Consider the following 23540-nt stretch of genomic DNA (forward strand, 5'->3'; position numbering starts at 1 on the left):
TTTTTTTTTTTTTTTTTTTTTAATAGAAACAAGGTCTTGCTCTGTTGCCCAGGCTGGTCTCAAATTCCTGGCCTCAAGTGATCCACCTCAGCCTCTCAAAGTGCTGAAGTTACAGGCATAAGTCACCATGCCTGGCCTGTGGGTGCAATTTTTAAGTTCATTAAGAGAAAGATGGGCTGGGTGCGATGGCTCATGCCTGTAATCCCAGCACTTTGGGAGGCCGAGGTGGGTGGATCCGGAAGGTGGAGGTTGCAGTGAGCTGAGATGGCGCCATTGCACTGCAGCCTGGGCAACAGACCGAAACTCTGTCTCAAAAAAAAAAAAAAAAAAAAAAAAGAAAAGAAAAAAGAAAGAAAGATGGAGGCAATCAACTGCTCTAAAACCTTAGACCTAGGAACAGGAACCTGTCTGACAGTGGAGAGAATGACTCGCAGACAAACTAGCCTGGCTGAATAGGAAGGACTCAACAGGAAGCAGCTTTGCAGGCATATTGGTCCCCAAGAAAAGGGGATTCTGGTATTACCCCATAAAAACTTAACCTCATTCCTGAAGGATCTAAGTCTGTAAGGGCATTGATGGTTTGCAAAGAGCTTGGAAGCACTGTTTATATTAGCGAAAACAAAAATGTACTTGGAAAGAGATACGGATAAATTATAGAGTAGACACAATGAAATGTAACACAGAGGTGAATGAATGGACCCCAGCTATTTGCAACAACATGGGTGAATATTAGAGACATAATGTTGAATGGGGGAAAAGATCCCAGAGGACTGCATATGGTACAATACTCTTTCTCAAACCACTGGAAAAACTGAAAAAATAATACAGTGGGCACCCATATACTCTTCACCCAGAAGCACCAGTTGTTAACATTTTGCCACATTTGCTTATCTCTGTGTGTGTGTGTGTGTGTGGTGGGTCTGTTTGGTGAAACTTTGAAAGTTAGTTGTAGACATGATATTTCACACCTAAATACTTCAACATGTAACAATTAAAAACAAAGACATGCTACTATGTAACCATAATATCTAATCACACCCAAGAAATAGAGCGGATGCAATTTTTTTTCTCATATGCAGTCCATGTTAGGATTTCTCCATTTGTCCCAATAATGTCCTTTATAGCTGTTTTAAAATTCAGAATTCAATTAGGTGTCATGTCTTTTTAATCTCCTTTAATCTAGAATAGTTGCTTGGCCTTGTTGTCTTTTATCAGCATTGCATTTTTGAGGGTCCCAGGCCAGTTGTTTTGTAAAACATCCCACAGTCTAAATTTGTCTGATTGTTTACTCGTTCCTGGATTCATATTAAACGTTTTTGGAACGGGAACTCATGGGTGATGTTGTGTCCTTCCATTTTGTCACACCAGTGTCAATTTTTTCTCTTACGCTAACTTTGACCATGTTTCAGCTGGTGTCTACCAGATCTCTCCACTAAAAAGGTCCCTTTTCCCTTTTTCTGAGATGAAGTCTCACTCTGTCACCCAGGCTGGAGTGCAGCAGCATGATCCCGGCTCACTGCAACCTCCACCTCCCAGGTTCAAGCAATTATTCTGCCTCATCCTCCCAAGTAGCTGGGATTACAGGTGCCTGACACCATGCCCGGCTAATTTTTGTATTTTTAGTAGAGATGGAGTTTCACCATGTTGGCCAGGCTGGTTGTGAACCCCTGAGCTCAAGTGATCCACATGCCTCAGCCTCCCAAAGTGCTGAGATTACATGCATGAACCACCATGCCTGGCCTCCCCTTTGTATTTAGTAGATAACCTAAGGAATTTTAACCATAGTCTTAAAAAAGCAAAGTTGTTCATAGTAGCATTATTCATAATAGCCAAAAACTAAAAACTAGTGCCAAACTGAAAACCACCCAAATGCCCATCAACGATAGAATGGATGAACTGTGGCAGCTTCACAAAATTGAATATTAGACAGTGATGAGAATGAACAAGCTCCAGTTGCATGCCACAGCATGGATGGAGTTCACAAACTGAGCCAGACGCTACTTCATACCATGTGACCCAATGTATAGAAAACACCAAAATAGCTGGGTGTGGTTGCTCTCGCCTGTAATCCCAGCACTTTGGGAGGCCAAGGCAGGTGGATCACCTGAGGTCAGGAGTTCGAGACCAGCCTGGCCAGCATGATGAAACCCCGTCTCTACTAAAAATACAAAAATTAGCTGGGCATGGTGGCAGGTGCCTGTAATCTCAGCTACTCAGGAAGCTGAGGCAAGAGAATCACTTGAAACCGGGAGGTGGAGGTTGCAGTGAGCTGAGATTACACCATTGCACTCCAGCCTGGGTGACAAAGAGTGAAACTCTGTCAAAAAAAAAAAAAAAACAACCAAAATAAAAGACACAACTCATCTGTGCTGTTTGCAGTCAGGAGAGTGGTTACCTTTAGTGTAGGAGAAGGGTACTTAGCAACCAGGGAGGGTTTCAAATAAAATTTAAAAAGAACAACAAACAGGGAAGGGATCTGTAACAAACATGGCAGCTAGCTCATATAAAACCACGAGAAAAACGCAGGAATGTGCAATAGTTTTAAGGCAACTAAGATCAAAATAGATAAGACTATAAAAGATCTGAACGGAGTTCAACAAGAGGAAATGCCAGTGTCTAATAAGCCAATGGAAAATGTTTAAAATCACTAGCAAAACAATTTCACCTCTCGCAACAGTGCCAGGAAAGATTGATATAATAATATATTCAACATAATATTATAATTAGGAAATTCTATTTGTAAGTTAAAGTAATAGCTAGGAAATGATGAAATGAAACGTGATATTATTATATCATGGAATAATATACAGCCATTAAGATGATTTTTACGAATATTTTTAAGGACACAGAAAAATCCCTTTGCCAAAATGTTAAGTGAAAAAAGATCCAAAAATGTTTGCGTTTGGATATGTGCATGTATATTTATGTATATATACGTGTATTACGTGTGTGTATATATATGAATAGAAATATTTTGGATGTATAGATAAAATTGGTAGAAAAATCATAGCAAAATTAAAAGACTGTACTATGCTATCTACTACATAATATATTATTTAACAGGGGTGATTGTAGATGAAATTTTTCTGTTTTAAACATGTCTGGAGGCTGGGTGTGGTGACTCCTCTCTGTAATCACAGCACTTTGGGAGGCTGAGGTAAGTGGATCACTTGAGGTCAGGAGTTTGAGACCAGCCTGGCCAACGTTGTGAAACCCTGTCTTTACTAAAAATACAAAAATTAGCCAGGTGTGGTGATGGGCACCTGTAATCCCGGCTACTTAAGAGGCTGAGGCAGGAGAATTGCTTGAACCCAGAAGATGGAGGTTGCAGTGGGCCGAGATCACGCCATTGCACTCCACCCTGGGCAACAGAGAAAGACTCCATCTGGAAAAATAAAAAAAACATGTCTGGATGCTGGATGCCGTGGCTCACGCCTGTAATCCCAGCACTTTGGGAGGCCAGGAGTTGAAGACCACCTTGGGCAACATAGCAAGACCCCATCTTTACAAAAAATAAAAATAAAAAATAAACATGTTGGTATCTTGGGCCATGGAGTGGCAACGGGCATTCTTTGCCTGTGATCAGTCACGTGACCCCAGCTCCACTGGCGTCCTGTTCTCAGTACTGTCCTGTAATTGGTCAGAGGATGAGCATGTGACTCCTCACAGCCAGTCAGAGCCTCCCTGCGAGGTGGTGTTTTTCAGCGCAGCAGGCAGATCCTCATTTGGGACTTAGGTGAGGGCATAGGGTTCCTTCCCGCTGGTGGGCGAGGGTCAGCTTCCGAGATTCTGCAGGAGAGTCTCTCAAGGGGCACCAGCTGGAGCTGGTTCTGTGTCTGCAGGGAACCACCTGGTGCTCTCTCCATTAATAGCCCGCTACCGCGAGTTTTCTCCTCTTTATCTTTGTGACTTAGCCGAGTGTTCACGGAAGGGGCGGGGGTGGAGGGCTCAAACGCTGTCATACATGTTTGCTTTTCGAAAAACAACAGGACACAAAATTTTATAAACATGAAATGACAGTACCTGGTACGTGACTCGAATGCAACTCAGAAGGGTGCCAGTAAGTTAGGGAATTGGCCTTTGGAAGGCTTCCTTCTTTTAAAAAACTATAATGTTTCCATATAATGTTTTTTGTGCAACAAATGAGAAATGGGAGACCCCATTATCATTTACTAATAGTAAATTTACATAAAATAAGTAAATTTACATTTACATAAAGTAAGCCAGGGTCAGCATCAGATATTTCCGTATAGCCCATATTTTAAACCTTCTCATTCCTCCATTTCACAAATAAAGAAATTGAGCCTGAGAGGCTAAGAGACAGGATCACAGGAGCAAGGAACACGATCCAGGTCTGGTTCCTTTGCATGGTCCTCTAGAAACATTATATACATTCATCTCAAATATATATATGTATATGTTATATATATACACACACATATTATATATATATAATATACATATTGTGTGTCTGTATATATATAGACACATTATATATATATTATATGTGTGTGTGTGTGTATATATATATTATATACATTTTTTTTTTGAGATGGAGTCTTGCTCTGTTGCCCAGGCTGGAGTGCAGTGGCATGATCTTGGCTCACTGCAGCCTCAATCTTCTGGGCTCAAGCAATCCTCCCATCTCAGACTCCTGAGTAAGCAGGACCACAGGTGTGCACCACCAACCGCAGCTAATTTTTTTTTTCTGTATTTTATGTAGAGATGGGGTTTTGCCATGTTGCCCAGGCTGATCTCAAACTCCTGAGCTCAAGCAATCCACCTGCCTCAGCTTCCCAAAGTGCTGGGATTATAGGCTTGAGCCACCGCACCCAGCTTTCCCTGTATAAAACTTTATAGAGATGTTTTCATGTTGTTTCATAATGTTCTTCTTTCATTCAGCAATATGTCATCAATGTATTTCTGCCCAACACTTCTGTTGGCTACATAGGGTTCTGTTGTGTGAGTGGACCATAACTTATCCCCTATTGGACATTTAGGTGATTTCTCTGTCCCTCTCTCTCTTTTTTTAAGAGGCAGGGTCTCATTATGTTGCCCAGGCTGGTCTTGAACTCCTGGGCTCAAGCAGTCTTCCCACCTCAGCCCCAAAGTGCTGGGTTTATAGGTGTGATGCCACCATGCTGGGCAGGTCAGTTCTCATTGTCACTGATAGAAGTGTCACTGTGTGCATTGTAGCACGCTGGACTCCTTGCTCAGACCTGAAGTCTTATGTGGATCCCAGTCAGGGTGAAAAGGTGGCTTGACCTATGTCAACTTGATGCCTCTGAAGGTACCTACCCACTTCTTTGTTGTCAGCAGTGTCTGCTCCTTGGCACCAGGATTGGGTGGTTGGTCTCATCCATCTGGACCCTCTCCCAGGAGGATCTTGTTTGGTTTACTCACCCTCTCCAAATGTGCTGGGTTTAGTGTCGAACTCTGCATATATGAGTTCAAGTCCCACAGGGTTAAGTTTGAAACAAAGGACAGATGCACACATATATTCTGTCTCTTTTTAATTACCAAATACATTAATTGTAGAAAATACAAAGAGAAGAAAATAAAAATCAACAGCTATCTCATAAGTCAGTCATAACCACTATTAACACCTGGGTATGTACAGTTGTTCTGGAACCCTGGTGTACCCCAGAATTGCTTGGGACTCTTGTTTACAATCTAGATATTCCATCACTCCAAGATTCTAATTCAGTAGACCTGCTCTAGGGCCCGCACAACGGCATTGTAAATAAGCTCACCAGGCGATTTGGACACCCAACTTTAAGAACAAGAATGCAAAAGCGTCTTTCTAGACATTTCTTGATATAAAAGAAAATAAAAATGAAGTTATACTGTATATTCATTTTTGCTTTTTTTTTTTTTGAGACAGAGTCTTGCTCGTTCGCCCATGCTGGAGTGCAGTGGCGTGATGTCGGCTCACTGCAACCTCTGCCTCCTGGGTTCAAGTGATTCTCCTGCCTCAGCCTCCTGAGTAGCTGGGATTACAGGGGCATGCCACCATGCCTGGTTAATTTTTTGTGATTTTAGTTGAGAAGGGGTTTCACTATGTTGGTCAGGCTGGTCTCGAATTCCTGACCTCAGGTGATCCACCCGCCTCGGCCTCCCGAAGTGCTGAGATTACAAGCGTGAGCTGCCACGCCCCACCATTTTTGCTTTAGAAACAAAATCAGCAATAGAATGTGAACTTCTGTGCCTAAATACCCTTTATACTTTTCTGTTGTGTGCACAGTATTCCATTAGATGAATATATTTCCATTTACTTAGTCAACACTATATTGTTGGACATTAGTTGTTCCCCCATCATTGCTATTGTAAATAATGCTGTGTAGCTAAATCTTTGTATACATTCTTAATTCTTTCCTTAAGTTAAATTCCTAGGAAATGAATTCTGGGGTCAAAGTGTTCGTTCTTTTGAAGGTTTTTGATAGATGCTGCCAATTTTTCCAGCAAAAAGTTTGCCCCACTGGGGCTACTACTCCCATGAGCTCCTTTTGTGAGGAGCCGTGAGGTGAGACCTTCCCATCCATGATCTCAGCCAGCCCTGCCAGCTACCCAGTAGGCAGCACAAGGTACCTGCTCAGTGGTACCTGCTAAGTGCTCAGGGGTTGGTCTACGCAGTGGACAGGAGGAGTGTTTTCTCCACTGACCAGAGGAGGACACTGAGAGTGGAGGGGTCAAGTGACTCGCTCAGGAACCAGGACTCAAACCCAGCTTTGAATCTAGAGCCTGAGTTCTCTTCACCACCCCATTAATTTTTAATTGATATTAGAGAGGGACGAACAGGCCGGGCGTAGTGGCTCACGCCTGCTATCCCAGCACTTTGAGAGGCCCAGGCGGGCGGATCACTTGAGGTCAGGAGTTCAAGACCAGCCTGGCCAACACGGCGAAACCCCATCTCTACTAAAAATACAAAAATAAGCTGAGTGTGATGGCACACGCCTATAATCCCAGCTACTCAGGAGGCTGAGACAGGAGAATCACTTGAACCCGGGAGGCGGAGGTTGCGTGACTGCGCAAGGGTCCCGGCGAGGGTCCCAGGCCAACTCCTCCTGTCCCAGTGTCTGCCAGGCCAAGGGGTGTGGGCGCTGCCCCACCTCTTTCCACACTTTCCCTTCCAGCTGCGTTGTGAGTGACCTCATTTTCCCTTTACAGCTGCCCTTGGAGTTTATTTCTGCAGAACCGGAATGTGGCTGAAAGAGTGCACACCCTATCTGCCCTGCCCTGGCCCTTCCAGAGAGCCCCCTACTTTTCCCTGACACATCCTCCTCTTCTCCTTGCCTCTCCCTCCTGGGAGACCTGAGGAGGGGTCCAGAGTTCAAAGACAGAAACAAATGGTGGTTGCATGGGACTGGGCACCCATGGGAATTGGGGTCGGGGGAGGACTTTGCATCTGGACCGTGGGTTTATTTTTCTTTTAATTCTTCTGAAGAGCAGCTTACACACTGGAGTCCTTGGCCGTATTTCCTCTTATCGTTTCTTCTTATCCAGATTGCAGTGTCTGCTAAGCCTGGTTCCCAGGCCCTCCGCTGTGAAACACAAACAGATTCTTGAGCTCGCTGCCCAAAACTGGGCAGAGGCTCTTGCTTAAATATCAAAAGCAGTAATGGTCTTCCATTACTCCGTGCTCCCCAGGTACAGAGGGACAGGAAGACTTCTCTCCCTTTGTCCTCCCAGAAACCCAGGAGATAGGTCTTATTCATGTCCTTCCCAAATCGAGGCTCACGGAAGTGAGGCAGCCAATCCCAGGGCCCAAGGGTCCAAGCAGAGGTGTGAACCTGGGTAGGTCCACATTCTAGAGCTGCCCTCCCAAGCCCTCCACCATAGTGCCTCCTGGAGGTGGGGGCAAGGCCCGGCTGATCTGTCATCACAGAAGTTGGCAAGTGTTTAATCTTTGTCTAGAATTTTAAAGGGAGATCTTGAAGGTTCCCAGGCAAGAACGATTCTAAATTCACTTGACTTTAAAGAGTGCCATTTGGGTGCGGTGGCTCGTGCCTATAATCCCAGCACCTTGGGAGGCTGAGGCGGATGGATCACCTGAGGTCAGCAGTTCAAGACCAACCTGGCCAACATGGCGAAACCCCGTCTCTACTAAAAATACAAAAATTAGCCAGGCATGGTGGTGGGCGCCTGTAATCCCAGCTACCTGGGTGGCTGAGGCAGGAGAATCCCTTGAACCCGGGAGGTGGAGGCTGCACTGAGCCGAGATTTCATCATTGCATTCCAGCCTGGGTGACAGAGAGAGACTCTGTCTCAAAAAGAGTGCCGTGCCTTGCTTTTAGAACCAAACAAGTGATCCTTGAATGTTGCCACGTCAGGAGGGCAGGGAATTGCCAATGTGTGGAGCAACAGCTCATTAGGAAACGTGCCTTGATTTCTCAGTCATATTGTGCTGTGTTTCAAATGTGTCTCATGTCTACTATGCAGCGTGTCACAGTGTCATTTGACATCAATCATGTCTGCAGGGCAGCAGACCCCACCCCACCGAAATAGATGCAGCCGTCTTGTCATTCTTTTTTTTTTTTTTTTTTAGACAAGAGTGTCGCTCTGTCGCCGAGGTTGGAGTGGCACTATCTCTGCTCACTGCAATCTCCGCCTCTGGGGTTCAAGCGATTCTCCTGCCTCAGCCTCCTGAGTATCTGGGACTACAGGCACCCGCCACCACACCCGGCTAAGTTTTGTATTTTTAGTAGAGACAGTGTCTCACCATGTTGGCCAGGCTGGCCTTGAACTCTTGGCCTCAAGTGATGTGCCTGCCTCAGCCTCCCAAAATGCTGGGATCACAGGCATGAGCCACCATGCTTGGCCATCATTCTTAATAGACACCAGGATACTGAAAAATGCTTTGCCACTCAGAAAAACAAGGGTACAAGCATGATACTATATGGCCACTCTCATTCCACTTCAGTGTGTGTGTATGGTGGGGGTACAAAAGGGATGGGTGGAGACTGTGGCAAACTGGCAAGCCCACACCCCTCCCAGGTGGGCAGCTGCACCAGCTCTTGTGGCTGGCACCCTGCAGGCATGCTGCCTCGACTGGAAATCCACATTTTTATGTGTAATCTCTCTCACACACCCTGAAGCCAAACACAACTTGCCTGTGGGCTATCACCTAAAATATGGAGGCTAGCTGGAGTCCGCTCTGGAATAAGTCTGCCTGGCATGCTTCCCAGCTCTTCCCCTTATTAACTGTGTTATCAAGATGTTAATCTCTCAGTTATTTAATACCTCAGTTTCCTTATCTGTCGAGTGCAGATCAGAATTTTACCTACATCTGAGGGTTGTCATAAGGATTAACGAAAAGCCTTGGAACCCACTGTCTGGTGCCTGGACGCGCATGGTTAATGCCTGGTATTCTTTGTGTCTCTTTTTACAAGCGCAGGGTGACCACAGGTCCCAGTTTGCCGGGGGCAGGCCTGGTTCATGCTTGTGGTGCTGGTGTAATGATCACTAACTTGCCATTTCACTGTCGGTATTGACGTAAATGATATGGTTTGCCTAGAGAAGCAAATACTGGCACAGTGCTGTTTAGGACTCTTATGAGGTTTAGACCTAATACAAAGGCCACGGTCCGGGTTCCTTGGACATCCCTGGACAAGTCACTTAACCTTTCTGTGTTCAGTTTTCCCATTCTAAAGGACGGGCAAGATGAATTCTAAGATCCCTCCGTTCACAGTCATTCTGTCATTTGACAAACATCTTTTTTTTTTTTTTTTTTTTTTTTTTGAGACACGGCCTCGCTCTGTCGCCAGGCTAGAGTGCAGTAGCGCGATCTCGGCTCATTGCAACCTGTGCCTCCTGGGTTCAAGCAATTCTTCTGCCTCAGCCTCCCAAGTAGCTGGGATTACAGGCGAGCGCCACCACGCCCAGCTAATTTTTGTGCTTTTAGTAGAGACAGGGTTTCACCGTGTTGACCAGAATGGTCTCTATCTCTTGACCTTGTGATCCGCCCACCTCGGCCTCCCAAAGTGCTGGGATTACAGGCGTGAGCCACCGCGCCTGGCTGACAAACATCTTTCACAAGCTCGGACTCATGCCAGGCAAAGGTCCAGGGCATGGAGAAGCCAAGGGCAGAGCCTGGGTCCTCAGTGGGCGCTTGGCCAGTGAAAACCTCCAGTGCAGGTTGTTGGGAATCTCTACCTTTTTTGTCAAGTGTCACTTGAAAGACCATTACCAAGAAATTGAATTGAATGTTAATTTTTTTTTCCTTTTTTATGGAGACGAGTTTCACTCTGTCCTCCAGGCTAGAGTGCAGTGGTGCGATCTGGGCTCACTGTAACCTCCTCCTCCCGGGTTCAAGCAATTCTCCTGCCTCAGTCTCCTCAGGCATACACCACCACACCCGCCACCATACCCGGCTAATTTTTGTATTTTTCTTAGAGATGGAGTTTCACCATGTTGGCCAGGCTGGTCTCAAACTCCTGGCCTTAAGTGATCCACCTGCCTAGGCCTCCCAAAATGCTGGAATTAAAGGCGTGAGCCACCGTGCCCTGCCTGACTGTTAATATTTTAAACCTCAGTTTCTCATGAACTAATCATTCTGGTTGAATACATTTCTCTACACATTTCTTTTGTTTGTGGGGGAGTATCTAATTTTTTTTTTTAAGTCAGAAAACATAAATTTTCACTATGGAAAATTGTAAATTACAGAAAGGCCCAAAGATTTTCTTCATTTCTGTTGACTCTTCAATGAACCAGAGGGGCACCTGTAATATTTCTGCTTTCGGTTACTCCCCACCCCACACACCTTGTAGACACTTGGTCAAAACTACATTTTAAAAAAATGCTTTCCCCCAAATTCGTGTGGATGTCTCCTAATACAGTCACTCAGTCACTCACTGGTTCGTCCTCAATCAACCAGGCGTGGAGTCCTAACCTGTCCATGATTTTAAGAAGGGACAGGCGCACGACACCCCCGCACGGAGAAATGAACAGGTGTGGCTCGGCAGAGGCCTTCCGGACCTGCGTTATGGAGTGGTGGCCGCTGTCGGCGATGGGGTCCCCGCGAGGGCACAAGGGATCGCGTGGCCACGGCGAGGCTCTGCCTCCGCCCCGCGCTCCGGGTCTCATTCCCGAATTCTGCCCTCAGCGGCCTGGTCAATGAGGTTGGATCGTTGGCCCAGAAAGCCACTTCCTGCCGCGACTGGAGCCAGCCGTCGTTGTGAAAGTTCCCCCCAGGGGGAAGGAAGTGGCTCTTGGGCTGTTTATTTTGGCTGCGGGCTCGCAGACGGCGCCGGGGGCAGCGGCCACGCAGACAGGGCATTTGTCTAGCTGGGCGGGAGGCGGAGGAGCGGGAAGCGCCACAGATTGAGGGGCGCACGGCGGTGGAGGGAGGGGCGCACGGCGGTGGAGGGAGGGGCGCCCAGTGGAGAGGGGGCGCACGGTGACGGAAGAAGTGGCGCCGCTTGGGGGGGTGCACGGTGGCAGGGGGAGGGGTGCTCCGTGGAGGGAGGGGCACACGGTGGCGGGGGCAGGGGTGCCCCTCGGGGAGCAGAGGCAGAGAAGACTCGGAACTCCAAGAGCAGGTGGATCTGGGAGCCCCAGATCCCGGGCACTGGGTTGGAGGAGAAAGGGGTCAAGGTGTGCCCGCCCCAGGGATGCTCCGACTCTGGGGATCCAGGCCTGGTGACCCCCGGTGAGGAAGAGCCAGTGGGAGGAAAGGGCCGGGCCCTGCCCGGAGCAGAGGTTGGAGGCGAGAGCGATTGCTGCTTGCTGTAGCGCGGCCGCTCTCCAGTTCCTCCGGCAAGGGGGGCCTGGGGGAGGACTGGCCGAAAATACTGTGATGCTTTGGTCTAAGACAAAAGCCAGCAGGGGATGAGATCAAACACCATGACACTGCGAAGGAGAAGGCCAGCGCGGGTGAGGATTTGCCTTCCCAGAGAACCCCAGCGGCGGGGCTAGCTTCCACCCAGCCCGCATTACCCCCACCCCCGCCCCCACCCCCGGGGCGGGGTCTGGGGTGATCAGCAAAACCGCGGGAAAGGTGACAGTCGCCTTCCCCACCACCGCCTGTGTTTAGTAGGTGGAGGGACAGTCCCACCTCTCCACCCATTCCCTGCCAGAGTGTGATTTAATGTCATCCTAGAACACAGGATATCACAGTCTGCAACACAGAGATTTGAAGTGGGGAGAAAAGCATCTCTGGAAATGACTGGTGGGGGAAGCCCGCCACTGCTCTACAAAGGGTGGCCTGTGACAGCAACAGCGCAACACTGGGACTGTGTGTGTAGGTTTTAGGCACAAGCGCTTTAAGCTGTGGGAGGAAAGCAGTTTGGCCTGGCTGGGATGGAGGGGCTGTTGGGGAGGAGGGAGGAGGATGTGAAAAGGGGAAGGTGGCCGGTAGAGGGAAACCCGCCATAGTTCAGGATATCGGTGGGGATGTTGCACAGCTGGGCAAGGTATTGGGCTTCGATATCATGTAACGCCCCGTCCTCCATGGAAGCGATGCCCGCCTCGTCCAGCCCAGGATCTAATGTGCATGCATGTACGTGGACACAGTCTCTAGCCAGGGGTGGTGCAGGGTGGGGTGCTGGGTCCCCAGGGTTGGCCTCTTAGCAGGGTGGGGCTGGCAGCTTCTGCTGACTCAGGGACATTTCCAGGCCTGGCCTCGAGGTTAAGCAGCTCATTGAAAACAGCTGCTCCTCTTGGCTGGCGGCCCTTTCAGGCGGCCTCTGGCTCTCCCTGGTATGACCCCTCGCTTCTGCGTGGCCTGGGGAGGGGCAGTGAAGGGAGAGAGGCTCAGAGGCTGGAGGCCACCCTGGCATGCCCTCAGGGATGGAACTGAGTCCCCTCCAGGGCTGGCCAGCTGTCCTCCAGCCCCCAGCTTTCCAGGAGCTAAGCCAGGTGGTCGCTGGGCCCTGCGTTCTTGCCTGCAGCCTTTGCTTCTGCGGTTCCGCAGCTTGGACCGCCTTCCTTGTCCTTGGAATGCCTTCCTTGTCCTTGTCTCTGCTTGTGCCTTTCAGGGTTTTATGTGACATGCCTCTCATTCAACACATATTTGTTGAGAGTCCGCTGCATGCCAGGCACCATGCTAGAATTAACTTCTCATCTGCCTCCTTCATCTGTGATGTCTTGTGGGGAGCAGCCGTCTTATCTGAGGTCAGACCTCTGGCTGCCTCTGTGGATGGGCTGAGTCCGGGGAAACTGCAGAAACAGCTGAGGGTTTTGCTCCAGAGACACAAACTGTTGTCAAGCCTTTGCACTCAGCCTCGCGACTTCACCAAAGCATTGTGTGCCTTGAAGCAGACAGGACGGGAGACGAGGCCTCAGTGACCATCAACAAGGAGGGAGGAAATGGGTTACTCAATGCAGGGCAAATTGCTTTAAAACCCAGTTGCCCATGAGCACAGGCATGTTTCCCAGGTGATGACCTGGATGTCTGAGAAGCAAGAAGTGTGGACTACATCAGAAATATTCCTATCAAACTAGACACGGTGGCTCACACCTAGAAACCCTGCACTTTGGAAGGCCAAGGTAGGAGGATCAGGAGGTTGGGGCCAGGAGTTCAAGATCAGCCTGGGCAACAAAGCAAGACCCCCTCTCTACAAAAAGTAAAAACAATTAGCTGCGGCTGGGTGCGGTGGCTCTCGCCTGTAATCCCAGCACTTTGGGAGGCCGAGGTGGGCGGATCACAAGGTCAGGAGATTGAGACCATCCTGGCTAACACGGTGAAACCCCGTCTCTACTATAAATACAAAAAAATTAGCCGGGCGTGGTGGCGGGCGCCTGTAGTCCCAGCTACTCGAGAGGCTGAGGCAGGAGAATGGCGTGAACCCAGGGGGCGGAGCCTGCAGGGGGTGGAGCCTGCAGTGAGCGGAGATCGCGCCACTGCGCTCCAGGCTGGGCGACAGAGCAGACTCCGTCTCAAAAACAAACACACACTTTGGGAGGCCGAGGTGGGCGGATCACGAGATCAGGAGATCGAGACCATCCTGGCTAACACGGTGAAACCCCGTCTCTACTAAAAATACAAAAAATTAGCCGGGCGTGGTGACGGGCGCCTGTAGTCCCAGCTACTCGAGAGGCTGAGGCAGGAGAATGGCGTGAACCTGGGAGGAGGAGCTTGCAGTGAGCCGAGATTGCGCCACTGCACTCTAGCACGAGCAACAGAGCGAGACTCCGTCTCAAAACAAACAAACAAACAAAAAGCAATTAGCTGGGCATGGTGGGGTGCATGCTTATAGTCCCAGCTACTCTGGGGGCTTAGGTGGGAGGATCACTTGAGCCCAGGAATTCAAGGCTGCAGTGAGCTATGATCATGCCACTGCACTCCAGCCTGGACAACAGAGTGAAACTCTGTCTCTTTAAAAAAAAAAAAAAAAAAAGAAAAAAAAAGAAAGAAATATTTCTATCACACTTCATTTATCTGGAAAGTTCATTTCTATCTATCACCTTCACCCCCAACCGTGCAGGCTTAAACTTTTCCATGGATTGCTTCATGAGTTCAGCCTCTCCAGCTTCATTATAAACGCATGAGGGCAGAGGCCATATCTTCTTTTGATTCCTAGGCTGAATGCAGTGGCGTGATTATAGCTCACTACTGCCTCAGACTCCCGGGCTCAGTTAGTCCTCCTGCCTCAGCCTCCCGAGTAGCTGGGACCACAGTCACATGCCACCACACCTGGCTAATTTTTTTTTTGAGACGGAGCATCACTCTGTTGCCAGGTTGGGGTACAGTGGTGCAATCTCAGCTCACTGCAACCCCCGCCTCCTGGGTTCAAGCGATTCTCCTGCCTCAGCCTCCTGAGTGGTTGGGACTACAGGTGCGCGCCACCATGCCCCGCTAATTTTTGTACTTTTAGTAGAGATGGAATTTCACCATGTTGGCCAGGCTGGTCTCAAACTCCTGACCTCGTGATTCACCTGCCTCGGCCTCCCAAAGTGCTGGGATTACAGGTGTGAGCCACCATGCCCAGCCTACAACCTGGTTAATTTTTAAATTTTTTTTGTAGAGACGGGATCTCGCCATGTTGCCTAGGCTTTTCTTGAACTCCTGGGCTCAAACGATCTTCCCACCTTAGCCTTTCAAAGTGCAGGGATTACAGGCGTAAGCCACTGTGCCCAGCATCTGGTTCATTTTTAATTTCCCTAACAGTGCTTCATAAATGATTATCATCTGTATGGGATAAGAAAGCCCCTGAGGGAGCAGCCAGAAGGATGATTAGGAGAATGGGCTGAGGGTCCAGCCTCCAGGCACCTCCTCTGACATGACCTTGGTGCTGCAGCCGACCCAAGAGGCTGGTCTGACAGGTCAGAGGAGGTCCTAGAGCAGTAGCCTGCCAGGAAATAAGGAGAATGGGACAGAAACCCAATGCAGACAAGCTCATTAAAAAAGGGAATGCAGGAGCCCAGCTGGCTGCAGATGATCCTGAGTGTTTCACAGAATGGAGGAAAGAGCCTCAGGGATTCAGGGACAGGACGTCCAGCCTCTCTAGGACTCACTTCTTCTCTTTCCATCTCTTTGTCCCGTTTCACTCTGCTTTTCTTTATATATTATCCCCTCATCATAGGAAGCATGGCCATTGGCAGCCCCAGCCTAGCAATCTTAATAAAAAGAGAAAGCTTTATGTGTTCCAGGGGAGTTCTCTGATCAGCCCTGTTTGAGTTATGTGCCCCATCACTGTGGCCAAGGGGATAGACACTGTCATCAGCTCAAGAGTGAGCCTTGTGCCCACCCACACATCCACATAGCCAGAGGTACATGATACAAGGAGAACAAGAAGGGGATGGGAAGTTTCCTGGGCAGATAAAGGCAGCTCAGTGAGGTCACAGATTGTTGTCGTTGCCATGTCTTCATTGTAGAGCCCAGCGCCCTGCCAGACCATATGGTGATAAGGGCTGGGATCATGTCTATATTGTTCACAATACCCTCAGTGCCTAATGCCCTGCTGGCATCTATGAAATTCTCAATACATCATTGTTGGATGAATGAATGAATAAATGAATGAATCACACCCAGCCAGTGCTCAGTGCACAGCTCCCTGCCTAGCTTCATTCATTTCTTCATTTACTCAATAAGAACATATTGAGCCACAGCTTGATGCATAGCACTGTGCTAGGCATGGGTTGATTGCCTACAAAATGCAGGAAAGTGGTCTTTGTCCTTGGGGAGGAGAATCCCAAGATCCTTGTGAGGGGCCCTGCACCTTCTGTGGGGGGCACTTTTGCTCCCTGCACTGACACCTGATGCTCCCATGCATATGGATGAGGCTGGGGGGGTGGGTGAAGCTGGAGGGGCGCTCTCTGGATGGGGGTGGGGGGCATCAGGCCTCTGCAGTCTGAGCTCCCTCTACCCGCTTTGTATGTGCTTGATGAAGCACGGGTACAAAGAACACAGAGCCAGCTCTCAGGATGCCTTTTCTCTTTCCCCAGCAGTTCCAGCCCAGCCTGAGCGTGCACTCCCCCTCCACTAGGCCTTGGAGAAAGAGCCTCTTTTCAGTGAGGGCCCAGGCCCACCGACCACTTCGGGTGGAAAATGCTCTCAAGAACCCCCTGACCCCGGCTTGGCAGAGTCCCCCCAGATCCACCTACAGGAATACCCCCTCAGCCTCTCCTTTGCTTTGCAGAGCTCCTGCACGCCTCTCCTTGGCTTTCTGATTCCTCAGCCTTTTCTCATTTGCTGCCAAATGAGAAAATGCAAGAGGTTGCCTTTGTCCTCTTTTGCTGCCAAATGAGAAAATGTGACCTGCGTTCTTCAGTGCCTCCTCCACATTGCAGTCTTCAGATCTCTGCCCAGCGGAGTCGCTCGGCCCTTGGGAGGCACAGAGCTCCTTGCAACGCCCCCAGACACCTGGGATTTTAAAGGCTTGTTTGCTCTTATGCCCGGCATTTCTCCTCTAACTGGATTACAAATCCTGCAAGGGGAGGGACGGTGCTGCGAGTTTCCTCGTGGTCCCAGCATTGCCTGGAACATGCCATGTACCTAGCAGAAAGTTGGGTGGATTTGAACCCAGAGCCTAGGATGTCAGCGGGAGGAGGGGGCCTCAAAGCTGTACCTCATGTGACAAAGGAGGAAACTGAGGCCTGAAAGGTACTTCTGTTGGACATTCTAATCCCGTCCCCTTTCTGGGCTTCAGTGTCCTCTGTCAAGTGAGGGGAGGTTGGCCTGACCCTGGGAGTAGCCCCTCCCGACTAACCTGGACCTCTTTCGGACCCTTCATTCACCGTTTGCTACAACTGCTACAGCCCACCTGGCATTGATTTAGCACACTTGTGGATTTTCTGGCTGGGGAGGAGAGGAAGATAACGTCCTCTTGGGCTGTTGTGGGCTCATGTGAAGTTTTGGGCTTCGTTTTCCAGTCCTATCTCTGAGAAACATCTACAAAACAAGCAATAATTTTTTTCCTTTTCTGGCCCCAGGCCCCTTTGACTACCTCCTGCCAAGGCCATTTTCTGTTACTACTGCCTGGAGTAGAGTTTCTGAGAACCAGATACCTACTCCTTAAAGGAAGCTTGGGCAGGCATGGATCAAGTCCTGGAGCTGGTTTATGGTTTCTGGTGGGTGGCTGAAAGATGACCTAGTCTGTTTGGGCTGTTATAACACAATACCATAAACAGATGGCTTGTAAACAATAGAAATGTATTTCTCATGGCTTTGGGGGCTGAGAAGTCTAAGATCAAGGTCCCTGCCGATTCAATGTCTGGTGAGGGCCACTTCCTCGTGGACAGCTATCTTCTCACTGTACCCTCACATGGTGGAATAGGGGAGGGTCTCTCTGGGGTGTCCTTTATTAGGACAGTCATCCTATTCATGAAGGCTCTTCCCTAATGACCTAAGCACCTCCCAAAGGCCTCACATCCTAATGCCATCACCCTGGGGGGTTAAGATTTCAACACAGGCCGGGCGTGGTGGCTCACTCTTGTAATCCCAGTACTCTGGGAGGCCAAGGTGGGAGGCTCACCTGAGGTCAGGAGTTTGAGACCAGCCTGGCCAACATGGTGAAACTGCGTCTGTACGAAAAATACAAAAATTAGCTGAGTATGGTGACGCAGGCCTGTAGTTCCAGCTACTTGGGAGGCTGCTGAGGCAGAAGAATCGCTTGAACCCGGGAGGCGGAGGTTGCAGCAGTGAGCAGAGATCGCGCCACTGCACTCCAGCTGGGGCAACAGAGCGAGACTCTGTATCAAAAAAAAAAAAAAAAGATTTCAGCACATGAATTTTTGGAGGTTGACACATTCAGTTCCTGGCAGGAGGGAAGGAGCAGGTTCAAGGCAGGGGACCCAGAGATTAGCTGTGGCAGTTGTCCTAGGGGTACTTTAGGAAGCTCACTTTGTCCTGCCCAGAGAGGAACCCCATCAAAGTGCTGTTAGAGGACAGAGGGACAGGGTCCCTGCCCCAACCTACACTCCCATGGTGGTGTTTTGAGCATCAGTGACAGGAGCTGTGGGCACTATGTTTTAGGAAAAGTAATCTGGCTGTTGGAACAAGGAGCAGAAAGATAGGCTGGTTGTTTGTGATTATTATCTAGGCATGAAATTTGTTCATTCATGCATACGTTCATTTGTTCCTTCAGTATTTAAGCATTACTGTGTGTCAGGCAGAACTGTAGGTGCTGGAGATACAGTGGTGGAGAAGACAGAAAACAAGAGCGTGTCAGATAGCAAGTTCTGGTTCTGGAAGTGGCAGAGTAGCTTGTGTCAGTCTAACTCTCTGACCAAGAATGCTTATAGACTAAGGGAAAAATATAAAATATGGTGATTATGGTGATTTGAAGGCACTGGACAGCAATTAAAACCAGACAGAGGTAGAGACGAAAAAATCCTTGAAAGTAAAAAGTAAACCTGGCACATTTAACCAGCTTTTCCCTGAGCACACTACCTGGTTTGAGGAGCTCACACAGAAAGTTTTACTGCTTAGAGCTTGGGGCCACTAGAAAGGCTAACATTGAGAGGGAAAATCCTGGAAAGGAAGGAGCCATAGAAATTCCTTCTACAGATTCTCCTTAAATCCTTGGTGACTCCTAAACTGTGCATTTGCAGGGTAGGGCTCTAAGCAGCCCAGCAAGAAACAGCAGCTGGGAGGCAGAGGTTTCAGTTGCTACCTGGTGCTGAGGAAACAGAGTTTAAAATTTAAGTTCCACCAAGTTTGAGGGGCTTAGTAATCACCTAAGGTTTTCTTTTGAAATCCCAGAAGGGCCTCACCTTATGATTAAATCCAAAGTTAAGAGCCACATCTGAAGACTAAAGGCAAAACTCAAACAACCCCACCCTAGCAAAGCTTAAAACCAAACCTCCACAGGAGGAAGGTAATCCACTGGTAATTTAACTGCCTGCCATAACAAAATCCAGCATTCTTTAGAAGAAGATTTTTTTTAAATCCAGATTCCCTTTAAGATATCACCCCTGACATTCAGTATACAACAAAAAAGTCCAGACTCCTTATGACATTATCCACAATGTCCAGCATATAATAAAAATTAGCAGATAGTAGGCAGCAGGAGATGACCCATAATCAAAAGAAAAAACAGTCAATAGATGCAGATGCACAGACAACCCAGATGGTAAAAAACATCAGATAATAAATGCCCTGAAGAGCATTATAATCAAGTGATATGATAGAGAGTAACTGTGGTCACTTTAAGATTGGGAGGCCAGGAGGATCTCTCTAAAGATGTTACCCTTTTTTGTTGTTTGAAATGTGAAATGCCAGGTAGAGGAAATAATGCATAGGCCCAGAGGCAGGAAACAGCCAGGCTTGTTCAAGGAAGAACAAGGAGGTCAAAGGGACTTGAGCAAGGTGGAGTAACAAGATTTGAGATCAGGCCGTTAGACAGGACCAGATCATGTTAAATTGTGGCTCATAGTAAGAGGCTGAATCTTATTTGAAGAATGATGAATCATCTTTGAAGCAATTCAAGCAGGAGGAAGACTTACCTGCCTTCTGTTGTTGTTTTTTTTTTTTTTCCCTTTTACTATGAGTGAGGCTGTCATTTCAAATATTTAAGAGGCAATTGCATTTTCTTCTTTTGCTTTCTATGCATATCTCTTCTTCATTTTCTACTGCATTGTTGATACTTTCCTTAAATTTCATGTATCTATTTTTTTGGTAGAAGCTCTTGATTCTTTTCTTTTCTCTCTTTCTTTCTTTTTCTTTCCTTCCTTCCTTCCTTCCTTTCTTTCTTTCCTAGTAAAGTCAGAAAGGAGGAAAGAGGAGAACAAACAGTTTGGTCTGTAACTGACTATGAACAGTCAGTTGAGATAACTCACCACCTTTGGACCAGCCAGAAGCTCTTTTAATATTGTGGACTTAACTGTTTGCCTCTAATAAGGTACATATATTTTTGTCATTTATTTGAATTTTGACCTTGCTGATGGCATTATATGTTGCCATGAAAAAAATCTTTTTTTGGGAAAAAAGTTCTTATGCCATTGAATTCATCACTGTTGTCTATGACCTTCAACACTCCAATAATATTTTTAAATTTTTTCTAGGACTGATTTATATCTTTAAAAGATTAATCTAGGCCAGGTGCAGTGGCTCATGCCTATAATCCTAGCACTTTGGGAGTCTGAGGAGGGCAGATTCCCTGAGCTCAGGAGTTCGAGACAAGACTGGGCAACATGGAGAAACACTGTCTGTACTGAAAATACAAAAAAATTAGCTGGGCATGGTGGCGTGTGCCTGTAGTCCCAGCTGCTCGGGAACCTGAGACAGGAGAATTGCTTGAACCTGGGAGGCAGAGGTTGCAGTGAGCCGAGACTGTGCCACTGCACTCTAGCCTGGGCGACACAGCAGGACTCTGTCTCAAAAAAAAAAAAAAAAAAAAAAAAAAAAAAAGATTATTCTGACTGTCTTTGGAGAATGGACTGTAGAAGGATGATGAGATCAGCATGGGGGAAGAGAGAGAACTTGAGATTTGGACCCAGGAGACAAGGTCCACATTTCAGCTCCTTCCCTTAACAATCTTATGACTCTTGTCATCAAATTGCTTCACCACCCTCAGCCAATTTCTTTACCAATAACGTAGCATAATGCTGATTTATAGTCTTCTTACTGTGCCAGACCCTGTTCCAAATGCTTTACATGTATTATCTCATTTCATCGTTACCAGAGTCTTAACATGAGGAAACGGCATAGAGAGGTGAAGCACTTTACCCAAGTCCCATATTCAGTGGCAGAGCTAGAATTGAAACACTAGCTGCCGGGCTCAGTGGCTCATGCCTGTAATCCCAGCACTTTGGGAGACTGAGGTGGGCGGATCACCCGAGGTTGAGAGTTTGAGACCACCCTGACCAACATGGAGAAATCTCGTCTCTACTAAAAATACAAAAAAATTAGCCAGGTGTGGTGGTGCATGCCTGTAACCCCAGCTACTCAGGAGGCTGAGGCAGAATTGCTTGAACCCAGGAGGCAGAGGTTGCAGTGAGCTGAGATCGCGCCATTGCACTCCAGCCTGGGCAACAAGAGCAATAATCTGTCTCCAAAAAAAAAAAAAAAAAAAAAGAAAGAAAAAAAAGAAAAGAAAATAAACACCAGCAGTCGGATTTATCATTTCAAGACATGAAAAGTATCCTGGGGAGCTAGTGGCTAGTGGATGCAAAAGTTCTTTGGAGATTGGATGCACTCTGTATGTGTGTTGTGTACATAAGTGGCAGTCAGGGAACAAGAGGAAGGTGATGGATGTCACAGAGATCTGAGTTTGCTTACTGGGCATGTGACACTGGGAGTAGGTCACTTCATGTCTCTAAGATTCTGTCTTTTCTTACCTTCCTTCCCTCCCTCCCTCCCTCATTCCCTCCTTCCTACCATCCATCCCTCCCTCCCTCCTTCCTCCTTAGTTTCTTCCTTTCTTTCTCTTTCCTCCTTCCTACCCTCCCTTGCTCCTTCCTTTCTTTTTCTTCACTGAAACATAACTCACATATAGAATTTACCCATTTAAAACATATATTTAATTGGAATTTAGTTTATTCAGAGTTGTGCAACTATCGTGACACTCTAATTTTAGAACATTTTCATCATATCCCCAAAAGAAGCACCATGCCCTTTAGCAGCCACTCCCCTTTCTCGTCACCCACAGGCAACCATTAATTTGCTTTCTGTCTCTATGCATTGATGCTTCATTTCTTACTCTGTAAAGTGGGTGTACTGTGGTGGGGGGGGCAGGATGGATTTCCCCAATGACTTCTACAGAGGGTGCCTGCTCAGCGAGGAGATAGGTGGAAAGAGGAAAGGTTGCGGAAACCAAAGAATTAAATTGCTGCGTAAAAATTAAGGCGTGAAATAGTTCAGGGGTGGAATGAGTGGTCTGGGAAGATCCTAGAAGAAGGAAAGGATGGAACCAGTGCAAGGGGCAGGGGGAAGGGTGAGACACAATGCCTCCGGATCAAAGAAGAATTTTGGCAGAAAAACCATGCCATGTAATAGAGATTGAGATTGAGGTTGCAACGTGGTGTGTGGTGTAAATGCCTCCACTGCTCCTCATAAAATCTTCAGAAAAGTATACAGGTGACGTGCCAGGTGGAGTTGGGTTTGCTTTTGAGGGTGGTACAGAGGACTGAGTCCTCCCTCCTGGTGAGCAGAGGCTAGAACAGAGGTGGTCCTGCAGGCCTCTGCCTCATCTGGGCACAAGGGCTTAGCACTGCCACTCATTTCCACCTCAGAGGGTTGGTAGTGAGGACCGAGTGATTTAACGTATGAGGGAAGGCTCACCATCCTGCACTGGGCACATGGTAGGTGCCTGTCAGCCACACTGGTCATCAAGGGCCAACCAGGAGAGCCCCTGTGATGCCTTCGTGTCCTGCCTTCCCTTCCAGAACCCAACGTCTTCCTCATCTTCAGTCATGGACTGCAGGGCTGCCTGGAGGCCCAGGGTGGGCAGGTCAGAGTCACCCCGGCTTGCAATACCAGTCTCCCTGCCCAGCGCTGGAAGTGGGTCTCCCGAAACCGGCTCTTCAACCTGGGTACCATGCAGTGCCTGGGCACAGGCTGGCCAGGCACCAACACCACGGCCTCCCTGGGCATGTACGAGTGTGACCGGGAGGCACTGAATCTTCGCTGGCATTGTCGTACACTGGGTGACCAGCTGTCCTTGCTCCTGGGAGCCCGCACCAGCAACATATCCAAGCCTGGCACCCTTGAGCGTGGTGACCAGACCCGCAGTGGCCAGTGGCGCATCTATGGCAGCGAGGAGGACCTATGTGCTCTGCCCTACCATGGTGAGGGGTGGCTTGCAGGCGGGAGGGTAGGGTCCCTGATGTCCAGGGGACTGGAGCCATGAGGGACAGATTCCCGGTGACAAGGCCTTTGGCCTCTGTGGACCCTTGGCAGTCACATGTTTAATTATAATAGGAAGCATTTTTTAATAATTAAGAAAATTAACTTCCGGCCAGATGTGGTGGCTCACGCCTGTAATCTCAGCACTTTGGGAGGCCAAGGTGGGTGGATCACTTGAGGTCAGGAGTTCAAGACCAGCCTGGCCAACATGGAAAAACCCCATCTCTACTAAAAATACAAAAATTAGCCAGGTGTGGTGGAGCATGCCCATCATAGTCCCAGCTACTTGGGAGGCTGAGGAAGGAGAATCACTTGA

General features: G+C 48.2%; 1 protein-coding gene across 1 annotated transcript in view; it reads left to right on the plus strand.

Annotated features, from left to right (window-relative positions):
- Positions 1–23540, plus strand: part of MRC2 (mannose receptor C type 2) — a 64657-nt gene that overhangs the window by 12907 nt on the left and 28210 nt on the right. Inside the window, exon 2 of the mRNA XM_063655880.1 lies at positions 22765–23166. Within this exon, the coding sequence (XP_063511950.1) occupies positions 22765–23166 (402 nt within the window). The remainder of the gene's footprint in view (positions 1–22764; positions 23167–23540) is intronic.

The sequence above is a fragment of the Pongo pygmaeus genome, chromosome 19, assembly GCF_028885625.2.
Source record: "Pongo pygmaeus isolate AG05252 chromosome 19, NHGRI_mPonPyg2-v2.0_pri, whole genome shotgun sequence".
Taxonomy (NCBI): Eukaryota; Metazoa; Chordata; class Mammalia; order Primates; family Hominidae; genus Pongo; species Pongo pygmaeus.